This window comes from Schistocerca piceifrons, chromosome 4 (assembly GCF_021461385.2).
Source record: "Schistocerca piceifrons isolate TAMUIC-IGC-003096 chromosome 4, iqSchPice1.1, whole genome shotgun sequence".
Classification (NCBI taxonomy): domain Eukaryota; kingdom Metazoa; phylum Arthropoda; class Insecta; order Orthoptera; family Acrididae; genus Schistocerca; species Schistocerca piceifrons.
The window spans coordinates 64,099,916-64,121,683 of NC_060141.1; the positions used below are offsets into that span (position 1 = coordinate 64,099,916).

The 21,768-nt window shown below is 40.4% G+C and overlaps 1 protein-coding gene across 1 annotated transcript in view; it reads right to left on the bottom strand.

Moving 5' to 3' along the window:
- The window catches only part of LOC124795599 (serine/arginine repetitive matrix protein 2-like), a 148,339-nt gene that overhangs the window by 52,255 nt on the left and 74,316 nt on the right, over window positions 1-21,768 (bottom strand). The window contains exons 9-10 of the mRNA XM_047259670.1: window positions 13,663-13,893; window positions 7,979-8,169 (exon numbers count right to left, since the gene is read on the bottom strand). Of these exons, the coding sequence (XP_047115626.1) occupies window positions 7,979-8,169; window positions 13,663-13,893 (422 nt within the window). The remainder of the gene's footprint in view (window positions 1-7,978; window positions 8,170-13,662; window positions 13,894-21,768) is intronic.

Genomic DNA, 21,768 nt, shown 5'->3' on the forward strand with positions numbered 1-21,768 from the left:
AATTTGATAAATCACCTCCAAGACCACGTATTGGCTTCACTATATTCTGACCATAGAGCAGTGATTAACCGAGTAATCTTTCATCAGTTGTGTCAACGAAATTTGTGTGTGTTGTAATATATTGTTTATTTTTCAACATTTGCAAATACTGTGAAAAGCTCTTATGATATTGTCAATTGTAAACTTAATTTGCGTTTTTTTAGAAACTTTTGGCAACGCTATCCTTACTCAAAAACAACTGTTCCTTAATTTTATTGTGTAATTCAGTGTGTAGCTACATGTGTCAATGTACAATTGTACTTTTGAGAATTTTTATAAGTTATAAGTGTTGTGTATAACTAATTTCGCAGCAAATAAGTATTTGTGATTTTCATTTACTGTAAATAGCTCTTTTAACAGGAGTGTATATGTCTTCTGCATTGCTAAAGATTTGACAGTGACATTAATTTAAATGTCATTGTCAAATCTGTTAGCAACTAGAACAACAAAAAATTTCAGGAATTTAATAACTTTTACACAAAATGTTTCTGCTGCCTTCATAGAAATCTCATTTTGTGTATTAATTTCTTCAGTTCATAAAGGGAATTAGTAATACTTTTACTTAACAGGTACAGAAATTAAAAGAAAATCAGCAAGCTTATTTTAAAGTACGTTGTTTACTGTTCTGTAATACATTGTTCAAGCCACAATGCAGCCACACTGTGAATGCTGTTCTCGAATACAGTGTAATATGGCAGACCAAGAGACACTATAATTAAGTGACCAATGTCATATTTACCAAACAACTTGACCCACCCTCTGTTTCGTTAGACAAATATTCAAACTCATTTATGTTGATTATTCAAAACTTTGTCATCATTGCCTGGAATGTAAGTTAATTCTTTCGTCAATATGTAAAAGCTGCATTAGTCAGATGTGTAAACATCATTTAGTGTTTGCATATAATTTTTGGTGAAGACATACACATCACTCAAAAATATACAGTTTAGTAATAAATGCTCAAAATAAAGCTGGAAATGCATTAATTATTAGGGGAACAAAAACTTAATAACTAAATATTTTTAAAACTTGTTTTTTTATGAACTTCAGATGTGATAACTGAATACTTCATTAATTTGAGAAGTCAGTTTGTATTTACATTTCAACATGTAGTGCAATCAAATTTAATCAAAATTAAACTTTGTGACTGTAAAATTTGTTAAAATTGTAATTTCAACAATGATTTATTAATTTTTACTGTCAATAATGTGTAAAGAGACAGGCATAAGAGTTTGCAAGTTAGTTGTTGAGTTGTTGGCAGTCAGTTGTAAAAGTTGTATGGTGCTCCATTTCTAATCAAATTTGAGTCAGTTTTGTATTTGTATTCAGAAAAATTGCTAAATAGTCATTAAAATGCAAGTGAAAGTTAAATTACAGTGTGATCATTTCATTAGTTTGTCGCAAAAATGTCTTGCGTAACAAAAACATGGAAAATGTTTGTTTGCCACAAAAACCTACACACCTTGATTGTCAATGCCTGAACAAACTGGAAGATAAGTATTATTATTTACTATTGTGACTTCACTGCAACCATACTAAATTCTTGGATCCTACATATGAACTGGTAGCTAGTAAAATGTTGCAACATACATAATTGATGGATACAAGCAGCTGGAAATCACCATGACTACTATTAAGCGACTTGATACTGCAAGAAACGAGTGTATGGGAGGAATCCTTGGAGGTGTGTGTCAGAGGTTCCAGTGGTACCTCAAGTACAATCTTTTCCTGTGTGTACTGTCTCCTCTGCAGGAATTACAGGACTTATTACCAATGGTCCACTTGACAGTGAGGGTCATGTCAGTGGTACATCTAGGTGCCCTGTACAGGGGAGACAGGGACCATGGAGAACTCTGTGTGTTACACCCATCCCCATACCCAACAAGTTCAAGGTGCTTGGTTAGCTGGTTGATTTGGGGGAGGGGACCAAACAGCGAGGTCATTGTTCCCATCGGATTAGGGAAGGAAGGAGAAGGAAGCTGTGACCTTTCAAAGGAGCCATCCCAGTATTTGCCTGAAGCGATTTAAGGAAGTGGAAGGCTTGAACCAGAGACTGCAAAGATTCTGAGACAAGCTAGGCTGTGATGTCTTATATTTATGCCATAGGGCTCTGAACGTGAGTCCCCCTAAATGGTCCAAGTGTGCACTATACATCAGAGGCTGCTACCCAGGTAACTGACTGTTTATAGGGTGCACACAAAGTTTTTAGAGTAGGCAGCTCTCTGTCCAGTCCATATCTGTGAGAGACCCGGAAGTACCAGTGTAAGATCCCCCCCACAGGTGAGAATATTAAAATCCTAGTGGTTAATTGACAAAGCATTTTCAATGAAGTGCCAGAGTTTGAAGGACTCCTAAGAAGTAGTACACATAGTACTGGGCACAGAAATATGGCTAAGACTTTAGATAGACTGCACTGAGATTTTTGGGGAAAATTTATACATATATCAAAAGGGTAGGCAAATGGGAAATGGAAGTGGTGTATTTATCACAGTAGACAAGATAATCAAAATCACTTAGATAGAAATTGAAGCTGCATGTGAGATTGTTTGTGAAAGACTCAGTATCAGGAGTGAACATAAAGCTATAACTGGATCCTTCTATCAATCACTAAACTCACCTCCTCATGTAACCAAAAACTTTAGAGAAAGTTTCATTTCTAACAGTACGTAAGTTCCCCACTCATAATGTGATCAGCAAAGAAGACTTTAATTTTACAATAATGAATTGGGATAATTACAGTTTTGTTAGTGATGGGAGTGACAAGATACTGTGCAAAACATTACAAGTTTTTGTTCTTAGACTACCTAGAACAGATAGTATGGAGTCCCATCCGTGACTGAAATGGGTGTAATGGCAACAAACAGACCCAACCTCTTTGAGAATGTCCACATTGGAAGTGGTATCAGTACCACGAGAGAGTTGCACCAGTATTGATTACCAAAGTACAAAGGGCAACTAAACAAAGTATGAAGATTTATATGTTCTGGAAACTAGACAGTGAAGCAGAAATACCAAATTTGAATGAAGAGCTTCAAACTTTTAGCTCAGGATGGGAGTATGTACACAAACTGTTGCTCAAATTTAAAAGAATAGTTGAGACAGAAATCAGTAGACATGAAGTACATGTACAGACAACCAAATGATTACAATTTCAGGAAAAAATGGATGATTTATTCAAGAAAAAGAGCTTTACAAATTGAGCAAGTCAGTAACAAATTGGTCCACCTCCAGCCCTTATGAAGGTGATTATTCAGCTTGAGATAGATTAATAGAGTTATTGGATGTTGTTCTGATGGATATTGTGCCACATTCTGTCCATTTTATGCATTAGATTGTCAAAATCCTGAGCCGGTTGGAGGACTTTGCCCATAATGCTCCAAAAATTCCCGATTGGGGAGAGATCTGGTGACCTTTCTGGCCAAGGTTGGGTTTGGGAAGCATGAAGACAAACAGTAGAAACTCTCACCATGTGTGGGCAGGCAGGCATATCTTGCTCAAATGTCAGCCCAATATGACTTTCCATGAAGGGCAACAAAATGGGATGTAGAATATTATCAGTGTACCACTATGCTGCAAGGGTGCCACAGATGACAACCAAAGGTGTCCTGGTGGTGATGATGATGATGATGATGATGCTTGGGTTTTGGGGCGCTCAACTGCACATTTATCAGCACCTGTACAAATTCCCAACCTTTGCTCAGTCCAATCTCACCACTTTCATGAATGACGATGAAATGATGAGGATAACACAAACACCCAGTCATCTCGAGGTAGGTGAAAATCCCTGACCCCACCGGGAATAGAACCTGGAACCCCGTGCTCAGGAAGTGAGAGTGGGACCGTGAGATCACGAGCTGTGGACAAAGGTCTCCTGCTGTGACATTGTCTGGCTGTATGGTGGCGAGATTCAGGTTGGTATCCCTCTACTCTCTGAGGCGTCTCCAGATGCATCTTTGCTGGTCATCCAGATGGAATCTCATTAACGGAAGTAGAATCAGTGATGTGTCCCATTTCAAACCGAGCCCCTATGACCAGTGAAGATGTGTCTGAAGGTGCCCTGGACAGTGGTGGACTACCGATCTTACTGCTGTCCACCATATGGCTTGACAACCAGGAGTGATGTTCTGGGGTGTCATTACATTTCATAGCAGGACCCCTTTGGTTGTCATCCATGTCATACTTTCAGCACAACAGTATGTTGACAATATTCTATGCCCTATTTTGTTGCCCTTCATGGCAAGCCAGCCTGGGCTCACATTTCAGTAAGATAATGCCTGCCTGCATATGGCAAGAGTTTCTACTGCTGTCTTTGTGCTTGCAAAACCCTACCTTGGACAGCAAGGTCGCCAAATCCCTCCCAAATTGAGAATGTTTGTAGCATTATGGGCAAAGTCCTCCAACCAGCTCAGGATTTTGAAGATATAATGCACCAATCAGAAATAATTTGGCATGATAACCCTCAGAAGGACATCCAACAACTCTGTCAATCACTGCCAAGTTGAATAACTGCTTTCATAAGAGCCAGAGGTGGACCTGTGCATTATTGACTTGCTCAATTTGTGAAGCTCTTTCTCTTGAATAAACATCCAGTTCTTCTGTATATGTATGTTACATCTACCAATTCTATCTCATTTGAATAACTCCTTCTTTTTTTCTTTTTAATTTTGAGTGCAGGTGTAAAACAAAGCAGAGGGCTGTAGATAGAGAGCTGCTGGATGAAATGTGTCTGACTGTCAAGAAGGCATAGCACAATATTATCAAAAGATATTTCAAAAAAACCTGAGGAAATTCTAGTCATATGTAAAGGCTGTTAGTGGCACTAAACTTAATGTCCATGACAACAAATAGACCTGAGCTCTTTGAGGTTGTCCACATTGAAACTGTACACAGTGACCATGAGGTAGTTGTAGCAACAATGACTGCCAAAGTACAAAATAGAATGCATGAGACGGGACCTGAAATTGAGGCTAGCAAAGCAAAATTTTAACTCCACTTCAAAATGTTCCTTTATACAGGAGAACCAAGAGTCATGCCCCAATTTAATTCTCACACTACTGCAAATATGAGTAAAATATGGAACTAACCTCCAGGACCTGTTGGAATCCCTATCAGATTCTATACTGATCAGATTCTAGAGCCTCCCTTTTAACCATAATATACTGAATATCTTTCAATCAAAAAACTGTGCTCAGTTGTCAGAAGAATGCACAAGTCACATCCATCTACAAGAAGTGCAACAGAAGTGATCCACAAAACTACTGTTGAATAACCTTGACGTTGACATTTGTTGAAGAATCTTGGAACAAGTTCTCAACTCAAATGTAATTAAGTATCTTGAACAGAATGACCTCATCAATTCCAACAAGTATGGACTGTAGAAACATTCATCCTGTGAAACCCAAATCACACTTTCCCCACATGATATCCTGAAAGCCATGAAATCAAGGCAGCTGGACTCATGCAGTGCTTCTCAAGTTACAAAAGACATTCAACTCAGTACCACACATACACTTGGTATTAAAGTATGCTCATATGTGTTACCCGGATTCGTGACTGGTCTGAGGATTTTTTTGTGTGAGTACACACAGCAAGTTATCCTGGATGGAGAGTCATTGACTTCAAGAGTACCCAGGAAGGTGTGTTGGGATAATTGCTATTCATGTCATATATTAACAACCTTGTGCACGATATTAATAGCAACCTCAACACTTTTTGCAGAGGATGCAGTTATTTGTAATAAGTACTGTCTGAAAAAGGTGCGCAAATGTTCAGTGAGATGTTGTAAGATTTCGAAGTGGCTCAAAGATTGGCAACTTACTGTAACTATTCAAAAATATAAATTTGTGCTCTTCAGAAGTGCAAAAACAAAGTCTACTATGAGTATTAAGTGGAATGATCACATAGGCTCAGTCATAGGTAAATCAGGTGGCAGACTGCAGTTTATTGGTAGAATACTGGGAAAATGAGACCTGTCTACAAACGAGACTGTACACAAAATACTTGTGGGACCAATCCTGGAATATATCTCAAATTTTGGGACTAAAAGAGGCACTGAATGTATACAATGAGGGGCAGCCCAAATGGTCACAGGCTTGTTTTACCCATGTTAGAGAATCACTTTTATACTGAAAGTACAGAACTGAGAAATGCTTGAAGACAGGTACAAGCTACTTTGTAAGGAAGTTTCTAGAGCTAGCTGTAAATGATAACTCTAGGAATATACTGCAATCCCCTATGTATCACTTCCATAGGGATCATGATGACAAAACTAGTATAATTACTGTTTACACAGATATGTTTAAGCAATCATCCTTCCAATGCTCCATATGTGAACTGAATGTGAAAAAGCCCCAATAACTGTACAGTGGGAACTACCCACTGCCATTCACTCCACAGTGGTTTCAAAGTATACATGTAGGTGTAAATAGATGTAGAGTTCAATCTTGCGAAACATAAATAAGGGAAATGAGCTATTCGATTTGTACAGTTAGTGACATGTCCTTAAGGGAGCAAATTATCCAAAAATCTAAATTCTGCATTTAAAGTTAGGTAAGTTGTGTGGTAGACTTTATATAAAAGAAAAAATCAAGAGAGCATTTAGAAACAGAAATAGTTACGGGAGTGAAAAGGCTGGGACAAGCAGCCAGGTGAATGAATGACAGAAGCATCCCTGCATTCCTAGAGATAAGTAAAGATACGTAACTGAAGGTGGACAGATGATGTCAGAAATCATTTAGATCCATGGAACTGGACCTATAATGTGTGGAGAAGTCTGGAAGAGACCTTTTCGCAGCACTGGATGTAAACTGCTTCATCATGATGATGGTTATTATTGATACCCTTATGTATATTTAGCTATTATTTGTGATATTATGGGAGATGTAAAAGTCTCATGCTTTGTATTGTTTGGATGACTGTTCTTAAGAATAGCCATGATTTCTGAACTCTCACAACTAGTTTTTACACTCAAAAAAATACAAACAAATAAATAAAAGTTTCATAGGATATAACATAGAAGCATAATTATGCTTCTTGCCTTGCTGACATATTTCTGCTTATAATGGTATAACTTTTGAGTGACGCGTCTGGAGCATAATGAGAGACTAATAGCAAAAAAAAATATATCATTTTTACTGTCATAAATTTTATGATACTTCATATGACATGGGGAAAAGAACTAAAAATCTAATCACCTTAGAAAGAAACAAATCTCTTGTATATAATTACTATTAAAACCAGTCTTGATCACGATTTATTTAACAAGGTGACCGGTTTCGACCACTACTGTGGTCATCTTCAGACCATTGAGTAGGAACCCCTTTCTGTTGGAGAGTCACAACAGAAAGGGGTTCCTACTCAATGGTCTGAAGATGACCACAGTAGTGGTCGAACCCGGTCACCTTGTTAAATAAATCGTGATCAAGACTGTTTTTAATAGTAATTATTTACAAGACATTGATCACTGCTGTTCCCGTAATGCATTCAAAAGTAATTCAAATCTCTTGTATGCTAGATGGATGGACACTAGAAGACTTATAAAAGGAGCATTTCTCAAATTGGCAGTTTGAGTAGATTAGTGCCAAGTACAGTGGAACAGGTGCAAAAACATTGACATAGAGATTGTGAATGTCAAAAGCAAGGGAACAATGATGATGAACATGGAACTATAGATACTAATGGGCTCACACAGCTTTGTCCAGTACAGTCAGTATACAGACATTAACATATTGGTGATAAGGAATTAAGTACAGCATACATTCCTTTTGTTTTTGAGTCATGCACACTTGTTTTTTGGAGCAACAAAACTTATCTTTTTACTTTCCTTCTGTTTGGCCTACAGCATCTAATATCTCTTGATAGTGTCTGGATGAAGTCTGATATTTTTAGAAATACAAATTTTTCTGTTTGACTCCAGACAAGGAGTGACAAGCTGTCTCACCTGCGACCCTTATTTTTCTTGGCAGTTGCATCGGTATCACTGAGATGTTGGTTTGACTGAGAGGCACGCTGCTCCCTGGAGACACACCAATCTTTCTCCTTGGCTTGTTCCCAGTTCCAGCGATGAGTTTTGTCTTTCTCACGGTCCCGCCGCACGTCAGGAGGCAATTCTGGTGATGGCGTTCTGCCTACCTGCAGTACACAAATGACAACAATACCAACATTAATCATAATTAATTATGTATGTACAATGGGGTAATTCAGGAATAAGGTAGCAAGAACTCTTAAAAGTGTACAAATGCCCCATGCAAATTAAATTCCATGTGTAGACAGAAGAGACAGTCTGTTATATCTCAAGTAACAAGATGTAAATGGCTGTAAATGCACGAACAAACACTGATTGGCAACCTAACTGACAAGTAGGGAATCCAGAAGTCTGGCCAAGGACAAACACGAACTGAAAGAGAGTGATAAGCTCCCTAACGGTTCCACCTAGGCGCTCTCTGCTGGGACATCATGTGTGACACCGGGTGGGTGGTGATGAGCTGACACTCCACCCGAGGCTAGTGGTCAAGCATGAATGAGGACTGGAGTGGACAGTCTGTGCCAGCTGTGTGATGATGGAGGGAGCTAATTACCCCTATAAGAAATGCCCCTTTCCCCCAGCAAACAGTTCTCCTGCATGATAGGTTTCACAGGACACGGTCACTCATTGTACTGCCAGTGTCAAGCAGGCAGTGGGAATGCTGCAGGTGCCACTCAGTGTTTGGAGCAGGGATTGGTCAGACCCTCCCTCCTGCATGAATGTCTGCTGTACAACTGAGTTGCAGTGCTCATCACTCTGTTTGACACTGGCATAACTGCTTAACTTCGTAAGTCAGGCGACAATATAAGTTGTCCCCCCTTCTTTCTCACCACAGTACCTTGTGTCCCCATGGCATCCATCTTAACAAGTGTGCCCAAATGGCAGAACCTTGCCGAGACCTTGGCGCAGGGGACTGCGGTGCTGGATGCAATAGGTCAATGATACCATACTGCTGATGGCGCTGCAGCATCTCAGCTGGACTGCACCAGTTGATAGGAGTTGCAGAATAAGATGTCAAAAAACTGGACAGGGCCTCCTCTATAAGGACCTCCATGACAATTTTTTTGAGTTACAGTTTGAATATCTTGACCAACTGCTCAAACTCTGAATTTCACACCACACATAACAGTGCAGTGGTCAGGTGCTGAATACCATTTTGGTGATAGAACACTTTAGATTCATCTGACACAAACTGGTGACCGTTGTCTGGACCACAGTGCATGGCACACCCTCAATAGCAAAAACTACACCTAAGGCTCAAACTGTTGTGTGCAACACTGTGTGGTGGACAACTTGGCAACATAGGTGAAATGATGCCCTAAAACTTTGACTCTAGGAGCAGAAACAAACATTCCTCAAACTTGCAACACAGCCCATTGGTTTACCACACACTGAAAAAGGCCTGCAAACCTTGTGTTTGCAGTTCTCTCATGGAGCCAGTTAATCAAATGTCATCCATATCATTGACACAGCACAAAATGTCTTATAAATTGCTCAACAAAATGCTGGAATTTTCCTCGAGCTGAAGCTATCTCAAATGGCAACCAGTTATAAAGGTATATCCTGAAAGGAGTATTTAACACTAAAATCCACCAAGACTCGGTGTCAAATGGCAACCACAAGTATGCATGTCTGAGGTCAATTGTGGACAAATACTGACTGCAGGCTAACTTACCCAATAACTCCTCAGGATGTGGTATGCGATAAACATCTATTTCACTCTGTAAGTTTACCACGTGCTTTAATTGGCTGCATAGTTTAACACTGCCAGTAGGTTTCTGGATCATTTACTTGTAGGCAGCTCTTTGGTCAATGAAACCAGTTATATCACCTCGAGATTCTGCCATCTGTCGAGTTCTGCCTCCACTTATCTCACACAGCAAACAGCATGGAGCAAGCTCAACAGATGTTAGGAGCTATAGATGGTTTCAATGTAATGTAGGCCTCAAAATTGGTGGCTCTATCCAGGTACTTACCAGAAAGTTGATTTAATGACTGCAGTAATGCCTTCAAGTTCTGAAATGGCACCACCTGGGAGACAAGGTTAACTTTATTAACTACATAAAATTCAAAAATGGAGAAAACATCAAGTCTGAAAATATTAGTTTTCACCTACTATGAATTTACAACCAAAATGTCCCTACATGTTTGTATTTGGTTGCAACTAGTAGTAGTCTCTTGAAGGGAATCTGCTGCCTACTAAAAATGCCACTTGGCACAGAGTGCTGTAAGGGGTGGCATCCCAGCCACTGATAACTATCCAAACTGATCAGACTGGGCGTAAGGCTCTTCTGTCTAATTGAAACTACCATAACATGGTGTGGCTGTAGGCCAGCTGGTGTGCTCGTAGACCAGATTGGGAACATGGGGACGTTGCCTCACAGCACAGCTAGCTAACATTTTCTGCACGACTGCTAAGTGTCCCGGTGTGCAGCAGGCCCGACAAGTTGCAAGAAATGGAGGCACTGTCTCCTCTCATATAATGACCAGCAATCTGGGCAAGAGTGCCACACACAGAGGCACAAATCTGGTGCTGTGAAGTATACTGCTCTGTGCCTACTGTGAAGACTCCTGTAGCAGAGACCGAGAGCAGTCCAGTGTGGGCTGGCACTGGGACTCTGAGTACACATCCTGGTACTGTCTGCTTCAACAACATTGTCACTGAAGCTTACATAGTCTCCAATGGGGGCCTGTCACTCTGGCGTGTCTCATCAAGTTTTGCCCACTGCCGGTTGTCCACAACCACACTTTGCACAATAGCAATCGACTCCTCCGACTTTGCAATTTGTACCACCGTGTCTAACATTGGGTCTGAATGCAACTATATAAAAAATAAGTCAGTCTATATAAGAAGGACTGCAATGTTTATACTAAATAATACATCTGTGTGCTAATCGCTATAAGTGGACTGTGCACAATGCATATGCCTGCCGTGGTCATTTATGATACGGAGTGCATGTAACATCACAAAAATGGATGTGGTTTTTGTGCAGGTAATTTGATAAAGGTAGAACAAATGTGCAAGACAAGCAAAGCTCAGAGCTGCTATGTATGACCATCTCAGATGTCAATGAAGACAGTATAGAAGATTTGACTCAAGCTGATCGTTACATTCTTGTGAAGCAGATTGCACACAAACTCAAGATCTCCATGGGCTGTGTACTGTATGTCATACACAATGTGGTGGACTACCACAAGATGTTTTTTCTCTGGATACAATGGCAACTATCTGATGAGAATAAAGCCAAGAAAATGAAGTTTCCTTTCCAGGAATTTGTTATGTTATCAGGTGGGGGACGTTCTTGTACCGTATTATCACAGGGAACTAAAAGGGGGCAACATGTAACACTTGAGGCAATACAGGCTTCCATGTCATGAAGACATCACTCTTCTTCCCACTCCCTCTCATATGAGTTTAAAAACAATGGCATCTGCAAGTAAGACTACAATTAGTGCGCTGTAGCTAGGCAACTGTTTAACACAATTTTCAGATCTGGCCATTGGATTGAATGACATTTACTGCTAATGGCCAGTAAACTGACTATAATTAATCCTCAATCATGTAAAAAAAGAAAGATCAAAATGGGATATGATGAAAGTTTAAAGCTAACAGGGAAAAAATCGCACAAAAATATGACACTTAAAGTTTCCATAGAATCAAGTTCAATTTATTGGCTTCAGATGTATCTCACCAAGTATGTCTCCTTCATTAAACACCACCTGTACTAGCCAATAACTCCAGACTCTGATATGAGGTTCTTTCTGCCAAGCACATGTATGCGTACTAAACTGCAACACTTAACCAGGAAACCAGAAAATTACTAAACAAAATTCCTTGTTGGTTTACGGAAATGCACTATTGTATTGGAAAAATAACTTTGTTGATCACTAACTAATGATTTCAGAAATGTTAAAGACGCCATCTACATCCCAGAGAGGTCAATACTTGCCTCCTACACCAATAAGAGGTGTCTACAGCTATACACATACTACACAAGTCACCATACAGTGCATTGTGGAGTGTACCTTATATTACAGCTAGTCATTTTCTTGCATGTTCCACTCGAAAATGGAGTGAGGAATAAAAAACTGCCTAATTGCCTCTGCATGAGGCATCTTTTCTTCATGGTCCTTGCACGAGATGTATGTTGGTAGTCATTGGATCATTTTGCAATTTGTCAGAAATGCTGTTTGTCTAAACTTTTTCAGTAGTGTTTCACGAAAAGAACCACTTCCCCGTGCCCCCCCCCCCCCCCCCCTCCCCAGGATCCCCATTTCAATTCATAGAGTATTTCTAAAATACTCATATGTTATTTGAACCTTCTGGTAACAAATGTAGCAGCATGCTCCCACTAATGGCACTCCCAAGGAAAGTGCCGCTTCCTCACCACCAGTCGTCGCAAGTTTGTTTCCGACAAGAGCTGAGGGCAGCTGCCATTGCAGGACAGCAGCAAGCCCTTAAGGCAGCACATTAGCTTCCAATCAGGATCCACTTAGATGGGTTGCAGAAAAATTGACTCATCATCTCCACATTGGACAAAGTCCCCTTCTACGACTTGCTGGAAGGAGCTGTTAGAAGAACAAAGTGATTCCTATAAAAAAGCCTTTTTCAGAGTGTCTTCTGATATGTTAAACATCTCTTTCTCTGTTTTTTTTTGGGGGGGGGCTGCTTTTTCTGTTAGTTTCCACTTGTTTAATAGTACCTCAATTTATCAGTATATCATACTGGAGTTTATTATATACTTGTGACTGCCAAATACTAGTTTACTAATTGCACCAGCAGGTTGGCATTGTCTGTCCTACTTCTAGTGGACATCTAGCTGACCAACATCAGTAATTCAATTATGTTTTTAGTAGTTTTCACTTTGAGAAAGCTTTCTCTTGCAATCAGTTTTCCATTTTCAATATTATTAATAATAGATCTGCAATCTAAGAGTTGCCAAAGCAGTGTTGTTACACAGTCAGCTGCATCCTTAAGACCACATACATGTTTCCAACCTGAACAACTTTCTGGGTGTCTTCAACTCACAAGTTACTGTGTAGCAAAATATAGTATATACCGTCATGTACAGATGTTAATTTGATTTCAAGTTTTCTGTGTTCTTCCTAAAGCACTTCAGGTGATGGATATGCTTTAACCTCATTTTTACATTTTTTAAATTATATTTTAGCTTCAGGCCTGTTACCATTACCAGGTTTCATGTTTCACCAAGTAATCATCAGATAATCAGTTTAAAAAAGGAAGGAATGGAGACAGTATAGTATCCTGAAACCAAATTACAAATCAAATTAGTGTCAATAAACAATGACATGTCCTAGGCTTCGCTACAAAGTAACTTGTCGGCTGAAGAAAAGTGATCACAGTATAAACATATATGCGCTTTCAAGGCTGCAGCTGACTGTGCAATGGCACATGGTAGGTAAAATATGAAGCAGGGTCCCCAGAAGGGGATTCAAACTGCAGATAGGAGCCCAGTAACATGACAACATGCTCAGTCTGGCGGAATTTGAAATTACAATGACTGTGACAGAGAAGAACAGTGTAGAATGCTTGGTGACGTGAGAGAAACACAAAAATGTGCAGGCTGGTAGTGGGCTACCTGTCTCATTTCACAGACGGAGATGTCACCGCAAGACTTTGAGAGAGGTGCGGCATCCCACAGGGGGCCCTGTCGCTGCCGGGCACGGCTCCTGGGCGGCAGCGGGGGCTCCACGTCCACATCACCATCTGGCAGGTACATGACATGGCCGCCAGATGGCAGGTACGAGAAGGGCATTGCCTCCCGCTCACCAGATGATGGGCTGCTGAGTGACCACTTGGGGTAGCCCGCCTGCAGACAAGCGACAAGTCACTGGTCAATGAGAAGAGCCACGTAGAGTGAGTGTGTGTGTGTGTGTGTGTGTGTGTGTGTGTGTTTGTGTTTTTAGAGGGGGGGGGGGGGGGGGAGGACGGTTAGGTAGGGAGGAGGGGGGGATACTGAAAAGTATCTTCAAGGATATAGAAACTTAGAGACGTAAAATCAATGTTTTCATTTCTTTTGTATTTAATAGTGACACTATTATACAGGGTGTACATAAAGTCTGGGAACACGTTCAATTATTTATTGCACAAGAACTAAACATTGTACAGATGTCATACATAATGCATTTTGAAGAGAAACTCTGAAAGTTCTTTTTACAAACGTTCAATATGTGACCCGGCAGACGTCAATACGGTAATCAATACTTGTCCCACCATGGCATTGTCAACTGTGGCAGTCGCTTCCCGCTTTGCTGCATCACATGGTACAGGCGGTACATACACCAGATCTTTAATGTTTCCCCGCAGAAAAAAGTCACACAGAGTGAAATCTGGTGATCGGGGTGGCCATTTGATGAAACAGCTGTCCCCTTCTGTAGCACGGCCAATCCATCAATGTGGCAGCTCCGTGTTCAGGTGCCCACGAACTTTCACAATGAAAATGGGGTGGAGCCCCATCCTGCTGAAAGTTGAATGGAGAGTCTAATTTAGAGCCCTTTTGAGTTCACAGGATGCACGATGCTCTGATTTCTTTGGACTTGTTATGAATGTCTCTCGTACGCTCTCCACATTCACTTCACTCACACTCGGATGTCCGCTTCTCTTTGCTGGGCAAAGCAGCCCGTCATAATGAATTTGTTGTTCCGGTGGTAAATGGCCTTCCTTGTTGTTGGCTTCTTACCATACTTGGTTCTAAACAACCGTTGAACACCTGTAGCACACTTGGTTTTGTCGAACTCCAACACACAAAAAGATCACTCCACACCTGAACTCGCCATGTTTGCGACTAATGCTGACTATTGGCAAATTACCAAACTACAGTGTTGCAGTATATATGAAAAAGAAAACTTTCAGGCTTTCTCTTCAAAATGACATACGTATGATATCTGTACAATGTTTGGTTTTTGTGCAATAAATAATTGAAAGTGTTCCCTAACTTAATGTACACTTTGTATAATAGTACCACAACAGGTCACTGGTTACAGTGGATTTTTGAGTCTTTAACAAATTAAAATCCTATTTTAGCTTGGTTTGAACATATGAGCTTGACACAGAAGTTCAAAATGCCAGCTACTCATCTGCTGACACTGGCATTGTTATTAATCAAGCTGTCAGATACTAATGATGCAGTTGCAGGAACTGAACAGATTCTGATTGTATTTATTGGTCCTGTTGTTTACAAAAGCATCTTTTGCATATGGCATTGGACAAGGCAAGGTATAAGTACACTTCTAAAAGTGATTTCTAGGCATACTTATTTAAGGTTACAATAAAACACTTTAACATTCAGTAGGCATATAACACATGTCATAACTTTAAATATTCTTCAGTGGAGTAAAAGATACAAAAGATATGAAGATTAAACTACACATTTAAGAGTAAAGAAGAATAAAAATTTCATTTTGTACATATAAAACACTATTAATATGTACTGGTACATGATACGTTTGATGTTCTGTTGGATGACTGTTCTGAACTTGTTAGTGAAGGAGTGTGAGGCTGGTGACTGCATAGTCACTACAGTAATGCTTTTATAAAGTACTTGTCAAGAAGGAAAACTGCAAAAAATATAAACAGCTGGAAACCCAATCTGCTGGAGGACTGTACAGAAGATTTCAAGCGTGAAACAGTTAGACTGTGTACCATATTGTGGTGAGATGAAATCTGGCTTGATAAACAAAGTTATAAAGGACTGGCTTTGAATGAAAATTTACTTTTAAATATTTTAAAGGCAACATCACTGCGCTGCAGATGATATTAAGTCATATGTAGAATTTAATAGGTACCCATCGGAAACAGAGCTGTTCTAACAAGGGAACCTCCCCATCGCACCCCCCTCAGATTTAGTTATAAGTTGGCATAGTGGATAGGCCTTGAAAAACGGAACACAGATCAATCGAGAAAACAGGAAGAAGTTGTGTGGAACTATGAAAAAAATAAGCAAAATATACAAACTGAGTAGTCCATGCGCAAGATATGCAACATCAAGGACAATGTGAGCTAAGGAGTACCGTGGTTAGCATGAGCGGCTGCGGAACGTGAGGTCCTTGGTTCAAGTCCTCCCTCGAGTGACAAGTTTACTTTTTTTATCTTCCCAAAGTTATGATCTGTCCATTCGTTCATTGACATCTCTATTCACTGTAATAAGTTTAGTGTCTGTGTTTTGCGACCGCACCGCAAAACCGTGCAATTAGTAGACGAAAGCATGTGCCTCTCCAATGGGAACTGAAAACATTTGTTGCAAGGTCATAGGTCAACCGATTCCTCCACAGGAAAACATGTCTGATATATTCTATACGACACTGGTGACTGCATGTGCGTCACATGACAGGAATATGTTATTGACCCACCTAACTTGTACACTTGGCGAATGGGTAAAAAGATTCTTCTACCTAGCCCGATTTAGGTTTTCTTGTGGATGTGATAATCACTCCCAAAAAAGTGATGGAAACATAACGGACAGACAGATAATAATTGTCTGAAAATAAAAAATTATACTTTTCACTCGAGGGAAGACTTGAACCAAGGACCTGTCGTTCTGCAGCCGCTCACGCTAACCACAGGACTACGGCGCTCCTAAGCTCATATTGTCTTTGATGTTGCCTATCTTGTGCATGGACTACTCAGTTTGTATATTTTGCTTATTTTTTTCATAGTTCCACACAACTTCTTCCTGTTTTCTCGATTGATCTGTGTTCCGTTTTTCATGGCCTATACACTGTGCCAACTTATAACTAAATCTGAGGGGGGTGCGATGGGGAGGTTCCCTTGTAAGTAGTCCCAGACATTTCTTTGGGATTACAACCGGATAAATTGGTGGGCCAGTGGATATGTAACAGTGTGTCTGAGTGTTCATTGAACCGGGAATGTATGTGTGCATTCCTGTGAATGTGGCTGTCATCTTGGAAGATGGGAGTTTCCATAGTATATTATCATGTAGAAAAATTGGCAGTACTTATTCACTGAGAACATTTAACTAAACATCTGAGCTCAAGAGTGGCAAAGTTTCCAGGGTCAAGTCCTGGCCTGGCACACAATTTTAATCTGCCAGAGAGTTTCACCCTGATTCATTATCATGGTAACATGAAAAGAGTACGTCCAAGCTATAGCATGGAAAACATCACAGAACCACCTCCAGCCTGAACTCCACCCTCCACACATTGCAGTTTAAATGCCTCATTGCACTGCTGCAGCACTCGGCCCCTCAAATCATTTGAAAACCAGAAAAATCATGACTTGTCAGACCACACCATACGCCTTGTAATGGGACATAATGCTCTAGAATTACTTTTCCTCAACAGTACTTGTTGACAACAGTATTATTTTTAGAATTTTGGACAGGTCAATATTATCTCAGTTGCTTCCTGAAAGCTTTCATACAATTTTATGCACAGTATGTTATATTTCAAGCTAAAATTTATAAAAAGGAATTACTTTATAAACTACTTTAGTTTCAATGTTATAATCAATAAGTACTAGTTCTGAATGTACAGTTAAAATTATTTTTTTTAGAAACATTTGAAATCATGAATTAATGGCACACTTAAAATTTCTATTATTAATTACGGTATCCTGTACTGGTTGCTATATTTTTCTCTGGATTCATTTATGAAATAATAATCAAAATTAATGGACATTAAATTTGTCAAGAAAAATTGTAAGCCCTTTGCAATATGGTTATTTCCACACAATGTGAGAGTCGCAAGCATTCCTCTGATGTGACTGGACATATTTTTCTATTTTTTGCGAACAATGTAGTTTTAACTTTGTTAATGTGAACAATCAAAAGACCCTATTATATACTAAAATATGAGCAAATATATTAATGTAAAAACAAAATTCTGCAACAACAATCTTCAAATTTATTTAGCTCAATCCAACTGCGAAGACCTAAAATGTGACTTTTCAGCTTCAAGAATCAGACCCCTAGACAAGAAGAACAGGTGCAAACTCTACATGAAAAGCTAAATAAACCAGAAGGTTTATTGTAATCTTTGCTCCTCTTAAATCATCATAAAAGACTTTAATGTGGACAATAGCTGCAAGTAGGAAGGAGGGGGGTAGATTACAGTTTTCATTACGTTACTGTCCAGTTTATATGTTGTTAAGTACATTGTGGAAGTGCAGCTTTGTGCTGCTGTGATTGGTAGCCGTTTGTGAGGTATCCACCTCCAAACATCCACTGCATGCAGTTTCCTTCACAATGTATTCTTGGAAACTAGTTGAGGTGTACCTGCATTTGCTGACAACAGAAATTCCTGTTGGGTTTGAAATCGAAGCGTAATGCTTGTCTCCAGTTGCTGTCAGACTGGGTCTGTTTACAACAACCATTCTTATGCTGTGCTACATGGCTGTGAGTACTATACCATTTCTTGTAGACACACTGGACAGCCCGTGTTAATATGCCAGAAAATCAGCCGGCTTCATTCCCAAGGTGGTCACGGGCACATCCAAACATGATAATACTTTTCTGTCATTCTATCACATCTCCACATCAACCTATTTTATGGTACTGATTCGGTACAACCGATACACACATGTACATATCTATATTCCACAAACCACTTTATGGTGTGTAGTGGAGATATTTCTGGTAACACATTCATTTTCCCCCTTGCTCATTCTATTTACACACATCAAAAAAAGTTTTACATCACCTCGGTTCTGAGAATTCCAGAACTTGTACAGAAAATTGGAGTAGAGATCAACATAAACATAATTTCCGCCCTTTTTATTGGTCATGAAAACCACACATTGCATGTTGTACCACGATACAGCGAGACCTTCATAGGTGGTGGTCCAGATTGCTGTACACACTGGTACCTCTAATACCAAATAGCATGTCCTCTTGCATTGATGCATGTCTGTATTCATCATGGCATACTATCTACAAGTTCATCAAAGCACTGTTGGTCCAGAGTGTCTCGCTCCTCAACGGCGATTTGGCACAGATCCCTCAGAGTGGTTGGTGGGTCATATTGTCCATAAGCAGCCCTTTTCAATCTATCCCAAGCGTGTTTGATAGGGTTCTTGTCTGGAGAACATGCTGGACAATCTAATCAAGTAATGTCATTATCCTGAAGGAAGACATTCACAAGATGTGCACGATGTGGGTTCGAACTGTCATCCACGAAGATGAATGCATCACCAATATGCTGCCAAAATGGTTGCACTACTGGTCGGAGGATGGAATTCACGTATTGTACAGCTGTTACAGCGCTTTCCATGACCACCAGCAGCACACATCGACCCCAAATCATGCCACTCCAAAACAGCAGGGAACCTCCACCTTGCTGCACTCACTGGACAGTGTGCCTAAGGTTTTCAGCCTGACTGGGTTGCCTCCAAACACGTCTCCGACAATTGTCAGGTTGAAGGCATATGCGACACTCAGTGGTGAAGAGAACTTGATGCCAATCCTGAGTGGTCCATTTGGCATGTTGTTGGGCCCATCTGTACCACGCTGCATGGTGTCATGGTTGCAAAGATGGACCCTGCCATTGACATTGGAAGCGAAGTTGCGCATCATGTAGCCTATTGCGCACAGTTTGAGTCATAACATGACGCCTGTGGCTGCACGAAAAGTATTACTCAAAATGGTGGCATTGCTGTCAAGATTCCTCTGAGCCATAATCCGTAGGTATCGGTCATCCACTGCAGTAACAGCCCTTGGGCGGCCTGAGCGAGGCATGTCATCAACAGTTTCTGTCTCTCTGTACCTCCTCCATGTCTGAATAACATCATCACTTTGGTTCACTCCGAGATGCCTGGACACTTCCCTTGTTGAGAGCCCTTCCTGACACAAAGTTACAATGTGGGTGCAACCGAACCACAGTATTGACCATCTAGGCATGGCTGAACTACACAAAACACGAGCCGTGTACCTCCTTTCTGGTGGAGTGATTGGAACTGATTGGCTGTCGGACCCCCTTTGTGTAATGGGCTGTGCTCATGCATGGTTGTTTAAATCTTTGGGTGGGTTTAGTGACATCTCTGAACAGTCAGAGGGACTGTGTCTGTGATACAATATCCACAGTCAATGTCTATCTTCAGGAGTTCTAGGAACTGGGATGATGCAAAACTTTTTTAGATGTGTGTACATCAGATCTGTTGAGGGTGCATTAGCACTTCTTTTTTTTTCTTTGGAGGAGTATTTGGAGGAGTATCTGTAAGTAAGTATTTGTAAGTATTTATTTTCCAACATGTTCTACACCTTGGAGGATATCCTCACTATGGATCTATTGAAACGAAAAGTACATCTAATCTAATCTAATTCCCAAATGGTGCATGGGAAGCATGATTGTCATTAATCTTCCGAGTTAACTCTAATATCTCATATTTTCTCTCTGTGGTCATGTTGTGAGATTTATATCAGAGGAAGTAATATGTTGCCTGACTCTTCCCAGAACATATTCTCTTGGAATTTCAATAGTAGGCCTCTCCATGTTGCATAATACAACTCTTGTAGCACCTGCGACCAGATTTTATTGAGCACCTCTGTGGCGCCCTCACGCTGTCTAAATGATCCAGCGGCAAAACACACCACTCTCTGTTGGATCTCATATCTCTCTTCTCAAGCATCAGCTGAACAATTGTTTTTTAAGCCTCTTCTTTCTTATGATTCTTCCAGTGAACATCAGCTTGGCATCTGCTTTTCATAGTTATAAGCATCTGCAAGGGGAGGAGGATGGGGGAGGGGGAGGGGGGTGGACACAGAGCAGGTACATGCTCACTCCTGGAATCTGGCTACAGGCTCTTTGTTCATTACGGAATTTTCTCAAATTTCTAGCAGTCACTGTCTTCCACTCCACCAAACTGTAGCTTTAACACTGCCGACTGCAACAAGAAATACTGCAACTTAAGCAATCACTATATACACTACTTATCATGAGAACTGCACCACTAAGAGGTAGACAAGTGATTAAAATTAAGTTTATTCTGGAGATTAGAGACATGATACACAAAAATGTTTATAATTACAAAACTGTACATGCACTTTGACTGTTGTAATTCAGTATGGTGTGAAGCTGCCACATGCTGCAGTCAGAGCCTCTGGACATCATGGCTCAGTGTTAGCATCTGGATATGCTACTAGAGAACACACTTCCACGCGGTTTGCAGGCACATCCAAAAAACATTGACAATGGTTGCTGGAGGATCAGAACAAACAAGTTGCTGACTGATCGTATCCCATACATGTTTGATGGGTGAAATGTAAAGTGAACATTAGGACCACACGTACAGTAGTACCATTCTTTCTTCACTGAAGGCTTGGACGTCCTTCACCTATCCAGGTATTGTTCTGATGAAATATAGGTCTTGGAACTGCCTGCAACAGTGGCAATGTGTCGGGCTCTAAAACCTTCCTGATGAGACAGTTGCTATTCAGATTCCCACCAGTAGGCAGGACATGAGATCAGACGTAGTAGCCAATGGTGCCCCAGACTGTCACAACTGGTGTTTGTCCACTATGCTGCTCAACAAAGCAGTCTGCCTGATTGCGTACACCACAGTAGTATCTAACAATACACAGCCATTGCTACAGGAGAAGCTGAAGCGGGACTCATTCAAAAACACTTAATTTGGTCACTCGGCACACCAGTGACAACATTCACGTGTCCATTTCAGTTTGAGGTGTTGGCAGTTTCTGGTCAGTGGAAACCGAAGAAGTGGAATGTGTGCCACC